At 46.5% G+C, this 13433-nt stretch overlaps 7 protein-coding genes across 7 annotated transcripts; 3 read left to right on the top strand and 4 right to left on the bottom strand.

The window, feature by feature from the left end:
• Positions 1-79: 79 nt before the first annotated feature.
• Positions 80-1119, bottom strand: RhiXN_08328 (glutathione S-transferase; the record flags this gene model as incomplete). Its single annotated transcript, XM_043328144.1, has 7 exons — positions 80-115; positions 168-183; positions 252-421; positions 474-640; positions 700-771; positions 826-976; positions 1036-1119. The coding sequence occupies 7 exons, from the start codon at positions 1117-1119 to the stop codon at positions 80-82; spliced, it is 696 nt and encodes a 231-aa protein (XP_043183529.1).
• A 651-nt stretch (positions 1120-1770) lies between these two features.
• RhiXN_08327 (glutathione S-transferase) lies at positions 1771-2651 on the bottom strand (the record flags this gene model as incomplete). The annotated part of the gene is made up of 5 exons (XM_043328143.1): positions 1771-1944; positions 1999-2150; positions 2229-2300; positions 2355-2517; positions 2568-2651. The coding sequence occupies 5 exons, from the start codon at positions 2649-2651 to the stop codon at positions 1771-1773; spliced, it is 645 nt and encodes a 214-aa protein (XP_043183528.1).
• A 340-nt stretch (positions 2652-2991) lies between these two features.
• Positions 2992-3797, bottom strand: RhiXN_08326 (uncharacterized protein; the record flags this gene model as incomplete). Its single annotated transcript, XM_043328142.1, has 4 exons — positions 2992-3306; positions 3358-3432; positions 3486-3560; positions 3633-3797. 4 exons carry the CDS (start codon positions 3795-3797, stop codon positions 2992-2994), a joined length of 630 nt encoding a protein of 209 aa, XP_043183527.1.
• An 828-nt stretch (positions 3798-4625) lies between these two features.
• On the top strand, positions 4626-5562 carry RhiXN_08325 (uncharacterized protein; the record flags this gene model as incomplete). Its single annotated transcript, XM_043328141.1, has 3 exons — positions 4626-4858; positions 4921-5163; positions 5247-5562. The coding sequence occupies 3 exons, from the start codon at positions 4626-4628 to the stop codon at positions 5560-5562; spliced, it is 792 nt and encodes a 263-aa protein (XP_043183526.1).
• A 431-nt stretch (positions 5563-5993) lies between these two features.
• RhiXN_08324 (methyltransferase domain protein) lies at positions 5994-7265 on the top strand (the record flags this gene model as incomplete). The annotated part of the gene is made up of 4 exons (XM_043328140.1): positions 5994-6156; positions 6226-6439; positions 6491-6668; positions 6720-7265. 4 exons carry the CDS (start codon positions 5994-5996, stop codon positions 7263-7265), a joined length of 1101 nt encoding a protein of 366 aa, XP_043183525.1.
• Positions 7266-8868: 1603 nt separating this feature from the next.
• On the bottom strand, positions 8869-9380 carry RhiXN_08323 (uncharacterized protein; the record flags this gene model as incomplete). Its single annotated transcript, XM_043328139.1, has 6 exons — positions 8869-8918; positions 8979-9005; positions 9058-9076; positions 9136-9233; positions 9288-9315; positions 9366-9380. 6 exons carry the CDS (start codon positions 9378-9380, stop codon positions 8869-8871), a joined length of 237 nt encoding a protein of 78 aa, XP_043183524.1.
• Positions 9381-12147: 2767 nt separating this feature from the next.
• On the top strand, positions 12148-13054 carry RhiXN_08322 (uncharacterized protein; the record flags this gene model as incomplete). Its single annotated transcript, XM_043328138.1, has 9 exons — positions 12148-12294; positions 12352-12361; positions 12418-12452; positions 12510-12522; positions 12578-12628; positions 12683-12707; positions 12763-12794; positions 12851-12942; positions 13001-13054. 9 exons carry the CDS (start codon positions 12148-12150, stop codon positions 13052-13054), a joined length of 459 nt encoding a protein of 152 aa, XP_043183523.1.
• Between the last annotated feature and the right edge of the window lie 379 nt (positions 13055-13433).

Genomic DNA, 13433 nt, shown 5'->3' with positions numbered 1-13433 from the left:
CAAGTAATGGTCATGTAGATCACTATTAAATCGGTTGTCATTAACGAGTGATCTTCGAGAAAATAAAGACCATTCAGTTTCAGGCATAAGCGTATTTTCCTCCCTTTTCCAGGGCCTCGAAAATTCAGGTCAGCAAGACTCGACGTCCTGCCATGAATTGAACTTACCCGTTTATAAGCTGGCCTGTCGTCAAGAGAAACACAGACGCGATGGTTAGGAACATCGAGGGTATTACAACTTGGGGAACTAACCTAGCATGTATAGTTTCAACAAATGTGCGAGTGTTCTCCCCCAGTGGCGCGAGGTCAGATCCACGGCTCAGCCATGCTTCGAGGGGGAACACCATCTGGAAGTCTGCAGACGTAAGATTCTCTCCTCCAGCAAAGAAACGACCAGGTTTCTTTTCAAGGTGCTCCTCAATCTACCAATATTGTTACTTGAGTACGGTTCGGAAAATTTATCCGCCGACACACCATCTTGCTATTCAGCTTTAACCTCGGCCCGATCATTTGAGAAATTAGTCCATTGAACGCCATTCGCAAGATGGGACGAACGAGAAGCGGTGCACGGTCCGGTACTATCGAAAAGACGAGCAAATTGACAAGATACGGCATCAGAGTGCCTTCAGCATAATGGGTGTCTACGAGATAACGGGAGCTACTTGAGAAAATTCAATGGGATTTCAGAAGAGAAACACACAGTACAGATTGTTTGTCCATCCCGCTTCGGAAGGATTGAAACGGCCCTTTCCGTACTTGGTGATAAGATACTCTAAAGAGGTACTTAAGAATTGGGTCATTGCCTTTAGGTTCCGTTGAAACTTACCAACGATAGCACCTGACTCGGCAAGAACCAAGTCGCCGTCCTCGATAATCGGCGAGCCACCTAGAGGATGAATCTGTCTCAGTTCTGCAGGGGCCACCATCTCTGGTGTACGATCCCATTTTCTAATCTCGTACGGAATCTTGAGCTCTTCCTGCATCATAAACAGCTAGTTCACATGGAGGTCCCATGGTCACTAAATGCAAAACCCACCAACAGCCAAAGAATACGTTGAGAACGCGAGTTGTTCAAATGATGTACAATAATTGTCGAATGCGCAGTGGTAGGCTCTGCCATGGTCGAAGTGGAAAACAGCTTGTGTGTCCGACGTAGCCCAGGTCTTGTGTTATTTATCGAATCACGGGTGGGCTGATCATGAATGAATTCAGAGCTCGGCACCCGGAATCAATACTCCCGGAATTGGTAGCTTTGGCCTCTTATATAAGCATATTGTGCAGGGATGGGTAAATAATACAATCAGGTCTGGAAGGTCGATAAGATGAGGTGCCATAGGGCCAGGTCTCGTTGTGTATGCTGCCGTCAGGCAAGATAAACATCGACCTGAAGGTGTATAGATGATAGGGTGCGGGTAAGTGCGATCAACGGTGTGGGTCCTTGGGTTCTCCCACTGCGTCGTGTAGGAAAGAAAATCAAAGGTTGTAATGAGTGGTATATCTACAGCTCGAAACTATATTACATAGTGAGTAACGCCCAATCAGGTCAGCCTATTTAAGTTTGCGACCTCTGCACTTGCCATGGCAAAATTGTGCCTCCTTAGTGAACTTATAATTGTAACCTTTCAATTATGATAAGATTGTTAGTCAGATGCGGATCGCACATAAGCTTATGCCAATCGAAAGTACTACAACAAGCGCATCAATGTAGTGGGTTGCTCTAGTAGGCCAAGGTTGAACGTTCAGGACGATCAGTATTTACGTTTATTACACTTTAATAAGCTACAGTTTCAACAAATTTGTGCGCATGTTCTCCTACTGGTGAAAGCTCAGGCCCACCACCTAACCACATCTCGAGTGCAAACGCCATCTGAAAGTCTGTGGGCTTAATAATCTCTCCTGCAGCAAAAAAAAATCGACCAGCCTTCTTCGCAAGGTGCTTTTCAATCTATTAGCATCTTTACTTTAGCACGGCTTGGAAACTCTACCCGCCAATACACACCATCTTGCTGCTTATTTCTAGCCTTGGCACGATCATTTGAGAAATAAGACCATTGAACGCCATTCGCAAGATGGGACGAACGATGAGCGGCGCACGGTCCGGGACTATCGAAAAGGCGAGCAAGTTCACGAGATAAGGCATTAGAGTACCCCCTGCGTAATGCGTATCTGTAAGAGAATTCGGATACTTCTTTAGAAGATTCAACCGGACCCTAGGGAAGATGGACATACAGTACAGGTTATCTGTCCATCCTGCCTCGGAAGGGCTGAAACGACCATTTCCGTATTTGGCTATAGGGTATTCTAGAGAAATACTTAAGAGTTAGGTCAACTCCATTGATTTTAGTTGATACTTACCAATGATGGCACCCGACTCGGCAAGAACCAAGTCACCGTCCTCGATTATTGGCGAGCCACCCAGAGGATGAATCTGCCTCAGTTCTGTAGGGGCCGCTATCTCTGGTGTACGGTGCCATTTCCTAATCTCGTACGGAATCTCGAGCTCTTCTTGTGTAGGTGGCTGGTTGACACGGAGGTCTGATGGCCATGATCAGTAAATGCAAGACACACCAAGAGCCAAAGAATGCGTTGAGAACGCGAGTTGCTCAAATGATGCACAATAACTGGCGAATGTGGGATGGCAGTTTCAGCCATGGTTGGGGTTGAAGCCAACTCGTTGCCAGCGTAATGCGGGCCTTGAACTTGTAATGATGAGGCTCTGATAATTCATTCATGATGATTGAACTATGGACAGGGCGAATGAATTCAGGGCACGGCGCCCGGAATTGATGTTTGTCAGCAAACTTATAACCACGCTCTTTTAGCCACGATAAGAAAACCACTCAAACACGGATCGCATAAGGACGAAAATGCATTGATACAACAAATTTACACATAAGGTTATGCAAAACGGAAACACTACGAGTACAACAAGTACAACAAACTCAAAAGCCCAGAGGGAACGAATGCTACAACAAATTAGTTAATTGTCCTATTAGATTAAGCCCTTGAGGCGTTTAGCCCACAAGTCCTTGCGAATATATTGAACTTCAACCCAGCTTGCGCCCTCGTTAACGTTTGTTACGAGCTCAATTTTGGAACGGGGAACACGTTTGACTAACGGTTCCCGATAACTCTCAAAACCAGCACAGTGAACTTGCCCCTGAGTCATATCGCAAATCACCTCGTGCCTGGTGGGATAAATGCGATTGTAGATAGGGCGATTCCCTTCGCCTAGGGCCAGAGGAATCGGTATGTGTCTGAGAATCTCAGTGACAATGTTCTGCTCGGTACTATCCTGGTAGTGAAGCTAAGAGGCCTGTGAGTTATAGCAATCAAAACAAAGAATTCGTTGACTGACAATTTCCTTGACAACGCCCAGTTGAACGACGTTGATCCCCTGCTCACACGATATAACCCACACGTAATCCCCTACCTAAAGAACTGTTAGATTAAGGCGGAGCGGCAAAAGTGCGTGGAGGAGCGTACCAAAACTTGGGGAGGATTTGCAACGTTCCCCAGCTTCCGCGTTCGCCAAACCCATTCAACATGAATGTGAATTACCTAAAAGGAGGTATATTAATTTGTGGTGAGTCAAAAAGCACCTGGTGGCGGGCTGATAGCAATGAGGCTTACAGCATCGGGGAGCTGGCAGTCCGGCAACCGATCCAAACAATAAACTTGGCGGTATTCGGTGATTTGCCATGGCATCATGCCGCGCTGGGCGATTTGAGGCACGTCCTTTGGCAAATAGCGCATCTTCTTCCTAGGAGAACGCTTGATCTCATGGACGCGACTCATGATCGATGAGCGAAGGCGCAGACAAGCGGGGGAACGTGCGGTGGCGGGGGATGTAGGGCAGGGGCACCCCGAGCGTGAGGGAACGAGGGGCTGGAGGGCTTGATTTATAGTCTGAAAAAGATCCCAAAGCCCTTACACTAGAGCTTATTGCTTCCTACTTTGTGTAGCCTCGAGGCGAAGGAAGAGGTCAAATCCCCCTCTCATTATCTTCTATATAACGTAATAATTACCAATGTGCCTCGCTTGGACCCCTTTGGACCTCTTCCCCCCGCCCTTGGTCCAAACCGTCCCCGACGATCACTTTATCATAGAGCTCTGTAGGCTGTGATTGGCCCACCCCGCACAATCAGAGTATACTCTCCTGCGTGCGGATCAGCGTGGCTGGAACGTGTCGTCGCATGTTTGCGCCGTTTCATCTGCTGCGTGGAAATTTTCAAGCATGTGAAAAACGGCTTGTGTTGTTAATGGACATGTAACACTTGAAATCGGTAGCTTTGTAACACTGCTTCGGAGCCCGCAAACCATTCTTTCTCCACCCACTGGGGCCGGTGCCGGTGGTTCGTAAACCAAGGCACCTAGATTATATAATTTTTTTTATCTCTCCTCCAATCATTGGCCATAATCTCTCCGGCAGAACGACCTTTCCGGCATTACTTGATGAGCTCCACTCTACTAACGCATTCGAACTTCGTTGGTTCCTCTTTCTACATTTCCGACGTCACAGCATGCTATGGTTTATAAGACAAACCATGAATTCAAGGAGCGGCTCCTCAGTCCGAAAGATAACCGTTTATTAAACCTACTACATACCTACCGAGTTCCGCCAATATGCCCGGTTTACAGTGGGCCCATCATCCCGAAACTGATGAAACGAATAATGTCGACTCTGTGTTACCGCTTAAATCTCAAAACTCGGACCTTGATCCATCTCCAACAACAAAATCCAAGAGCTCCTTGCGACCTAGTGGTTCCTTGAAACGTCGGCCCTCGGCTAATACGCGCTACATGAATATGCTATTGGAGCTGGATGCGGTACCGAAGTTCCATAATATGCTTGCATCGTAAGTAATCAACAGTTCGCTACGCGAGGCGGATTACTTTGACTTATCCCAGCCCGTGCTAGCTTCTTTACTTGGATTCTTTTGGCAGGATTTGTTATATTCCCCGGCACGTTTACCTCGATTCAACAATTGGATCTTGACGATCCTTCCCGATCTAATGCGGAGAGGTGGATCCTAAGTCAGGTCAAGAATATACCCTTACTTGTAATTGCCGGTCTTTGTTGTGTCATTGGAGCCGTTGGAATGATCTGGCTTTGGCGTCGGTGGCACAAAAACTTCATCTGGCTCGTCAACCGCATTTTCCTGTACGTGTCAATTTGCATCCGGCGAACTTTCGCCGAGCGGGTCAAGGATCCGTCTAATCTCTTTGAATTGATTACTCCAATAGGCCGGGGACGCTCCATGGACTCGCTGGTGAGATATCGACCCTTGTTAATGTATTCAGTCAACAAGGAGGAAAGTTCTCGACTACCGCTATTATAACCACCGTAGTAACCGGGGCATGCACAGTCGTATGTGGCGTATTGGTGTTATTCTATTCGAGCTGGAAGCTCGAACGAGTCAAACGCGCTCATCATAAAACCCTTGGAACGGAAGATCAGTGGTATGGTGATGAATATGAGGGGGTAATGGAGCGAGCGAAAAAGCGAGCAAGGGAGCTCGAACCCGAATCAGGGACAACTATTCAAACACGTCTAAGCTAGTACTCTGAAATAGGCTAGCTATGTATTTATTTTGTTCATACCCGTCTTCAAAATAAAGTGTTTAGTGTTCCATGCTTTTCCGTATACACATATCGTATCAATCTGAGTTTCAAGCAACCAGATCCGAAGTTGAATACCACTGGACCTGAGGGCTATACGAATTAATTTATCCAAGTTTGACCTCCCCCACGTGCTTCTTATGGTCTTTTAGACTTCAGGGCCCAATCAGGACGTCTGCACATCAGCGGAAGTCTGACCCCCCAGCGGAATTCTGACCCTCCAATGCATACCGCCTAGTCGTGCCATAGCGCGATGTGATTCTGATCTGCTAAGCTCTCTGAAGAGATCGAGGTATTAAAGTAGTCCGTATCGCTATCCCTCCAACGCCACACAGTGAGAATTTCTTGTACTTGTACTTGAGCGATTTTGGCATGGCGGCTTATCCGATTTATGATATAACAACCAATGCCGAAAGCCCCGTGTATTGTGTCATCCCCAACCTCCATCCCGACACGGTCGACTTGGAGTCGGTAATTGATTCTGAAGCAGAGTCAGCAGCTTCTGGTCTGACTATAAACTCGGAGAATGTGCCAGGTATTAGCTGATTCTCTGCTACTGCGAAGGACTCTACTCATGACTTGCATTAACCTTCTGTGGTGTTAGAATACTTTGTTGAACGTCATGGCCGCCAGCAACCCGCAAGTGAGAATGCTCTCCGATTCTTCCCTGCAGATAGCACTCGAAGATACATATTACGGCATATTCTCGGAAAGTACTTGTTTGGCGGCGATTGCAGTGGGTTTATGAATGATATGTTGACTTCCAATCCTGAACGGAGGTTCAATGTCCTTGAATTGGGTACGAGGGATGGAACTTGGTAAGTAGATAAGTCATGATGTATTTATGCAACTAATAGGTTTTCATAAAGGGCTCAAGACATGGCAGCCAAGTTCCCCAATGTACAATTCCGAAGCCTGGATTTTGTACCAGTCATGGCACACACGCCTCGCTCGAACATCTTGTTCGAAGTTTACGACTTTGCCGCGAGGATACTGCTTGAAGACTCATCCCAAGATATCGTATTCCTTAACGTAGCATCGGAGCTGGTTGGTGGTGTTATCATAACACGCTACTATACCGCTGACTCTGTGCACCAGGTCAATGACTATCGTGCGCTTCTTCGTGATGTGCATCGTGTACTACGCCCAGGGGGAATATTATATATACGCGATTATAACCTGAGACTATGGGAGCCGCAAGAGAGTCCTCGATTGGGGCAAAGTCTAAAGCCAGCCAGCTCCAGGATTTATGATATTGCACGAGAGGTCCTCACCCGACTTGGCGGCGAACCGGATATATGCGACAAGATAGCCCGATGGCTGGCACCTGATTCAGGCTTGTGGTCGCATATCAACTCTGATCAATCAAAAGGATTCGAAAGAGTGGAGGCGATTACGATATCATATCCTTCATACCCACATGGAACATATCCCTGCACATCCAAACTGGACTCCCGAATCATACCCGTTTTAGCCCACTACGCTACAATGACGACCCGCGACATGTTTGGTGTCTTACGTGACGGTGGAATGACAAGCGATGAAGCCAACAATATTATTGAAGCCTCTATCGAGGAATTGAAGGACCCTAGGAGATGCAGCTTATCACGGTTTTATGGTATACAGGCAGTTAAACGGAGTTGACGCAGTTGATGAATATAGATTGATTGTCTCTAAGTTATTATTAACTATTGTTATGGTTTCTAGAAGAACTTACACATGTAAAACTCACTGTAATTTATGATTTGCTATGGGGAGGGAAATATATGGTTTTGAGTAGGTTGCTATATATGCGCGCATCATAACGAGCTAGCGGATAGGCTAGCCAGCCCAAGATTCGGTTCCCGTCCCATCGCATTATTTAACCAAATCGGGACAGGAGCCAAATACCAAGCCACATAGCGAGCCGCCAAGGCATGGAGGAAGATCTGGCTCGAAACCCTCCCCCCCGCTCCGAGATTCGGAAACGCATCCCTCGCCCACCGTCTCTCAAGCTCTGCCCTATGTTCAATCGCCCCGGCCTAACCCGCTTGGTCTCCTCCCGTCTCGTACATATCATGACGGGCGGTGGTTGTTTTGGGCAATACAAGGCCGGGATGCCTTTCATCCACGGCGATCCCAAATGTACGTACGACCACCCCACACAATCAGTCCCAAACCTATTATTCCACTGTTTTCTTGCAGAGGATAATCAAAAACTCCTTAGCAGTATCTCACGGAACCTCGACTGAATGGCTCTTTTCGTAACCCTCGAGGGATTAGAAGCTGTCTTGAAGTTCATTTCCTGCGTGGACTCTGGGAATGGTCTCTATGGATAATATTAATGCTCATCCTGCGGACATGCCAGAAAGGCAATCTCCCCATTGCTGTTGTCCCATTTTGGCCCCAACTGCCTCACTCTGTCTTTATGTTCTTACTATTACATTATTGTGGGTTTGTTTTAGGGACTTAGTGTGCAACGGGGACTTGTTGCTCATTTATGAGTGGTTTGCCCTGGTCTCGTATGGCTCCTATTCATTATCTGAGCGTTTGAGGTTTGGTTGACGCGCACGCGGGATTAGTAAGGCAAAATTCGTGATCGTATACTATTCGTATCTCAAATTCATATGATGAATCCATGGAAATTTGGTCCGATGAAAACGAGGATAGGGTTGACTGAGGTTGAGTCAAACAGTCAATATTTCAAAATGGCCTCGAGCTCCAGTGTACCCATACGGTACGTATATATGGATTCTTCCTAGCATAACGTCCCTGTCTCTTGCTCCTTAAGTGCTCTACAACCTTGAACTTTCTAAACACAGTGATGAGGAGATGACCTTCGATAGTTATCCACCGTGAAGGGCCCAGAAGGAGAAAGTTGGGCATCGATCCTGAATATACCTCACTTTGGTCAGCCTGGCCTATCCGTTTTACACTCATCCTTTCATGAGTACATCATATGTAGCTCACTATGACCAAATCTTTTAGCTATGTCTCGGCGTCTTGGTGTCTCGATCTCATCCGCGCGCCACGCGTCGGATCGTCAAGGTCCAGGCCTAGTACCAGGTGACAAGCCGGCATATAGCGGAAGTATACAGTGTTTTGATACTCAGGTCGAGTATTTCTCATTCTTGAAGCAAACTAAGGATCAGCCTGTACTCCTGGGGGAGCGGTCTATCAAACGGTTCAAGTGAAAAGTGAAGAATATGGTCTTGAGCCCATCGGTTGATTACATGCAATGAACAGAAGATTACAAAATTATTCCAGTTTAGTTAATAACTTCCACGATGTTGTCCGCTTTGTAGGCAGTCTCTTTGCCTGTTTAATTCAGTTTGTAAATACTTGACATCGATATATAACGAGTGTTTGATGACATACCAGTATTGTCATTCCTGATCAAGTAGCCTAAAATAAGCAGTTAGTCAATGAAAATAGATAGCAATATGACACTATTTACGGGGTTCTTCTTCTGAAGCCTGACCATAAAGTATTGTTGGTGAGTCATTGATAGACTATTTCATTAAACGTTACTCACCTGAACAGTGTTCCCACTGGTTCCAGCGGGTTCGGGGCTGGTGATGACTTCGACTATCTCCCCGGTGGTTGTGGAGTTTTCGACATTGCCACCACCAACTAGTAGGGTCCGTTAGCCTCGGAGCGAACCTATTACAGTGATCGTATACGCACTGGCGGTGTACTTGACCTTCTGACCGACCTGGAAGCAAGCTTAGACACCGCAAGTCACAAGCTCTACTGTAGACTTACTTGGTACTGAGCCATTTCAACGGGAATTGGAGTAAGTGTAGTGAGGTGAGTGAGAACTAGTTTGGAGGCGTTATGAGGCTCATTCTCGAACAGTGCTCTTATTTATAGGCATGAGCAGACAGACTGGCATACACTTCCTCCGTTCGATAACTGCGCTGGCCCGATGTTGGTTTGTTCTCGATCGTGGTATGTACATTACGCACCCATCGTCATTGACCTACGACCTATTCAGTTGGATATTGTTTCACACTAACATTTTAGCCAAATCTGGCATCCCGGCCTGTTACATAAGCAATGATCTGTCGGGAAAGGCGCTCGATATCGATGCTCATTTCTAAGAGGACAATGATGACACAATAAGAAGCCATAGCCAGACCTCGATCCATACAACTTTAAGAACGGCCATCGCCAGTTGTAAACATACGCTGATCGCCCCTCCTTGCATATCATCCAAATACGTCAATTGTATCCAAGAGGCATAGAACCAGCACTGGCAACTGATATGCGTGTAATCCATGGCCACGGGCCCATGGTGCGATAGATCGCCTGTGTTATTCAAGTAAACTTCCAAGGCTGTATACTAGCGTTGCGGCCGAGGCGAGACGAGACGATGCGAACTCGTGAGAAGTCGAGCAAGTTTAAACTCAGCGGGGTTGACTAAGCAAAATCGACCCTAACTCGCCGACTTTACCGATGGTTTGTCAGCCAGCGGGAAGGCTCGGCGCCTACGTTGGTCCAAGATTCGGCAGGATCGTCAGCTCTGAAGAATGTAGTTCACAGATTATATATGTACATAAGAGATAAAATCAAAAATACTCGACCTAATTATCCACCTCCAGGTTCTCGAACTGATGGGCTACGAAGTCGAGAGCTTGCGATTCAGCTGCTGACCTGCGGCGTCGATACAACGCATGCTTGAGAACCTGGAGTGACTCCATGGACCTGGAGGAGATCCGGTTCCGCTCGGAGGTGCAAGTTAACTTACTAGATGAAAAAACTCGTTCGGACGAGAGCTGGCTCGGGCTGAGTAGCAGGGTCGCCGACGGGTCGTTGCATTGTAAGTAAGATACGAATAAAAAGAAACAATTAGATATTGGATGCACCAGAAGCTGAGCAGTTCGAGCTTGCCCTTCAACCCTCCTTGTGTCTCTTACTTTCATACCACACACTTGCTCTCTTTTTTCTCATGACTTCATTCAGCTTGTGCGGTCATCTGGTTGCTCCAGGTATGCTCCAAGCTCATTGCGGCTGATTTGTTTCAGGATGCATGCGCGTATATGCGCCTATCGCAGGCAAGAGCAAGGTATATGACGTTGTAACAGCTCACGAGTTATGTGCTGTAGAATTCCAGAATCGAAAACTGTGTCAAAATGCTGACTATGTATTTATTCATTTCATTAAGCACAATAGGATTTTTTGCTGCGATCGAGTACAGCGGAGTGAGACCCAGGTCGGGAAGCGGGCCGTAGCTGACTAATGCGAGTCAAGTGGGACTCGCCGGTCCTAATTTGGTTAGCTCCAGCGAGTGGCCGGTCACTCGCCGGCGATTCTTTCCCTTGATGACGAGGCGAATCCCTGACCTCGCGAAGCCCCAATTTTCGAGGCGATACGAGGTCCACCCGGTCAAACTCGTCTCGGCCGCAACGCTACTGTATACTCAAGACTGCGAGCCGCAAGGCGTATAAATAAACAACTAAATGGGCTTTCAGCACATGTCGGGCCAGCGTGCTCAGTGCATTTCATTTCTCCGGTCTAGCACAAAGACATTCACCTCCATCAAGCAGAAAATAGTCGCAACATCCAGTGTTTTCAATATGGATGTGTACATTGCTTACAGGCTGTCAAACCTGTCAATACATGGCCGAGAGATGACCGCGCGCAATATCACGATCGATGAAGTGTCCTCACGGTCGCCCAGGTTAACTTACATAATTACAAGTGCACTCACAGTCAACATAGAGGGCCAGTCGTAGCACCGATATTCTACTCTGTAATTATGGTCAGGGCCACTACAGTTTAATTTTGACACAAACAAATGCGAGAACCACTTTCGAAGGCCCCACATGGATGAACAGTCCCCTCCGGAGCTTCTTATTGCCTTGCGTAAGCATGATAAGACCTTGGTGGGTATAACTATCAGAGTATACTATATATAGAACTTCTTTTCACGCCAGCACAATTCAATGGATCAGGTACAGCCGAATGGCCGACATGATCGTAGCTGCTTTAGGAAACTTTCCCAGCGGCTATTGTTGACGCTTGGGTTCGCTGTATCACGCCATCATAGCTAGATGCAAGCACTTTTGAATGCCAAATTGGCTCCATTAATTCAATGACCACAAAATAAGCTTAAGAATATAATTACAGGTATACACACAAGGTCCGAATCCACCACTCTGCCTGAATGTAGAGTCAGGACTGCCCGGTCAACCACTTCGGCCAAACTTCTCCGCCCGAGATTAAGGAGTAGTGTAGATGCTGTCTATTGATCTTGGCGATCATTCCGCTTATGTTGATATTTTTATCAGACCAACGGTTAAGAAATGTTGGAAGTCGGCTGGCTGTATGCGGGCCGCTCGGTGTTCGGCTACGACACCTCTGTCCAAGTGACCACATGCGCTTGGGCACCATAGATATTTCTTCATTATTGTTCAATACAATTATGTATGCGTCCTGAGGGTATAAAATGAAGCCAAGGTCAATAATGCAGGCATCAAAAGCTAAGATCCATATTCATTCAGCTGCTTTTCGAGCTCTCCTAAGCTCACTTCCCATTTTGACAATGATGTTCAACAAGGTTTTTGCCGTTATTACTGCCGTCGTTGGGGCCAGCTCTTTACTCGCCGGTGTGGCCGCCTTACCTGCTAACCTCACCGAGTCCGCAATCGCAGGGCGCTCTATTAATCCCAGCGGGACTCACACTGGACAAGTGCGTACCTCTTGGTTTCTTTACAATTTCTCTAGCTGATATTACCACCCACTGTAGTTGACGTACTGTACGCAATATTCCAAAGGTGTTGTTTATTCATGTGGCTAACACTTACCGTAATAGTCTCAATTGGACTTGGTGCCTGTGGCTGGACGAACGTGAGTAATACCTCTCCATGAATTGTGCTTCGGTAGAAATTAACTCCTTCTCCACAGTCGGATACCGAATGTAAGATATCTCTGACTTGTCTTTTATAGCTGAACGATAACCTTATTCGATACAGGGGTTGCTGCCATCTCCCATGAGCTTTATGACAACTGGCCAGGCTATGCTGGTAAATTACATACTTTATGTTAAATGAAGCCTGTGAGCTAACATATGTGTTTAGGAGGAAACCCTAACAACAACCCCGTGTAAGTGACTCAGGCTAACAGGTAAATTTCTTGTTGTAAACAAAACTCGAAAAAGCTGCACTACACCTCACACTGCTGATATCACCTGTGAGTATTCATCACTCACACTGTATTAATTCTTCAGCTCACGTTTCTGTACCAAGACGGCGGCAAGACTATCCGCGTTGGAATCGTCGACCGCTGTGAAGGTTGCGCTCTCTGGGACCTAGATCTTTCGCCCTCTGCCTTCCAACAGGTGCTGTCCTCCTGATTCTTATACTAGCACAAACTAATCATAAAACCTGGTAACACAGTTTGCTCCATTGGCTACTGGTCGTCTGTATGGCGCTACATGGCACTTCAATTAATGGTCCGTGAGCTGTTACGACCATATCGGTACATAATTCGGCTGGCTATAGAATTTTAGGTTCAGATTTGTGTGCAATGTATTAGATAAAGTAAATTGTGTAAAATCTGATTTTGTTGCCTCTCTTCACCACTATTAAGCCGCATAGGAAATGCTTCTGAGATACTACTTGTACCTAATTAGTGGTCGACTAGGAAGCTAGTACAATTTTGACGTTTACTCCAGCACTTCTAGCGATTAGCTGGGTCTCGAAATATATGTAGAATGTTTTTCACCAACACTTAGACACTGCACAACTCAACGCATATATTCGTCAAATTGAGTCGGTATTTGAATTAAAGCAGTGCCGTATGCACGCATTTCTAATACACTATATACCT

The sequence above is a fragment of the Rhizoctonia solani genome, chromosome 10, assembly GCF_016906535.1.
Source record: "Rhizoctonia solani chromosome 10, complete sequence".
Classification (NCBI taxonomy): domain Eukaryota; kingdom Fungi; phylum Basidiomycota; class Agaricomycetes; order Cantharellales; family Ceratobasidiaceae; genus Rhizoctonia; species Rhizoctonia solani.
The sequence above is the reverse complement of the archived record's forward strand: the minus strand, read 5'-3'. Positions and strand labels throughout refer to the sequence as shown.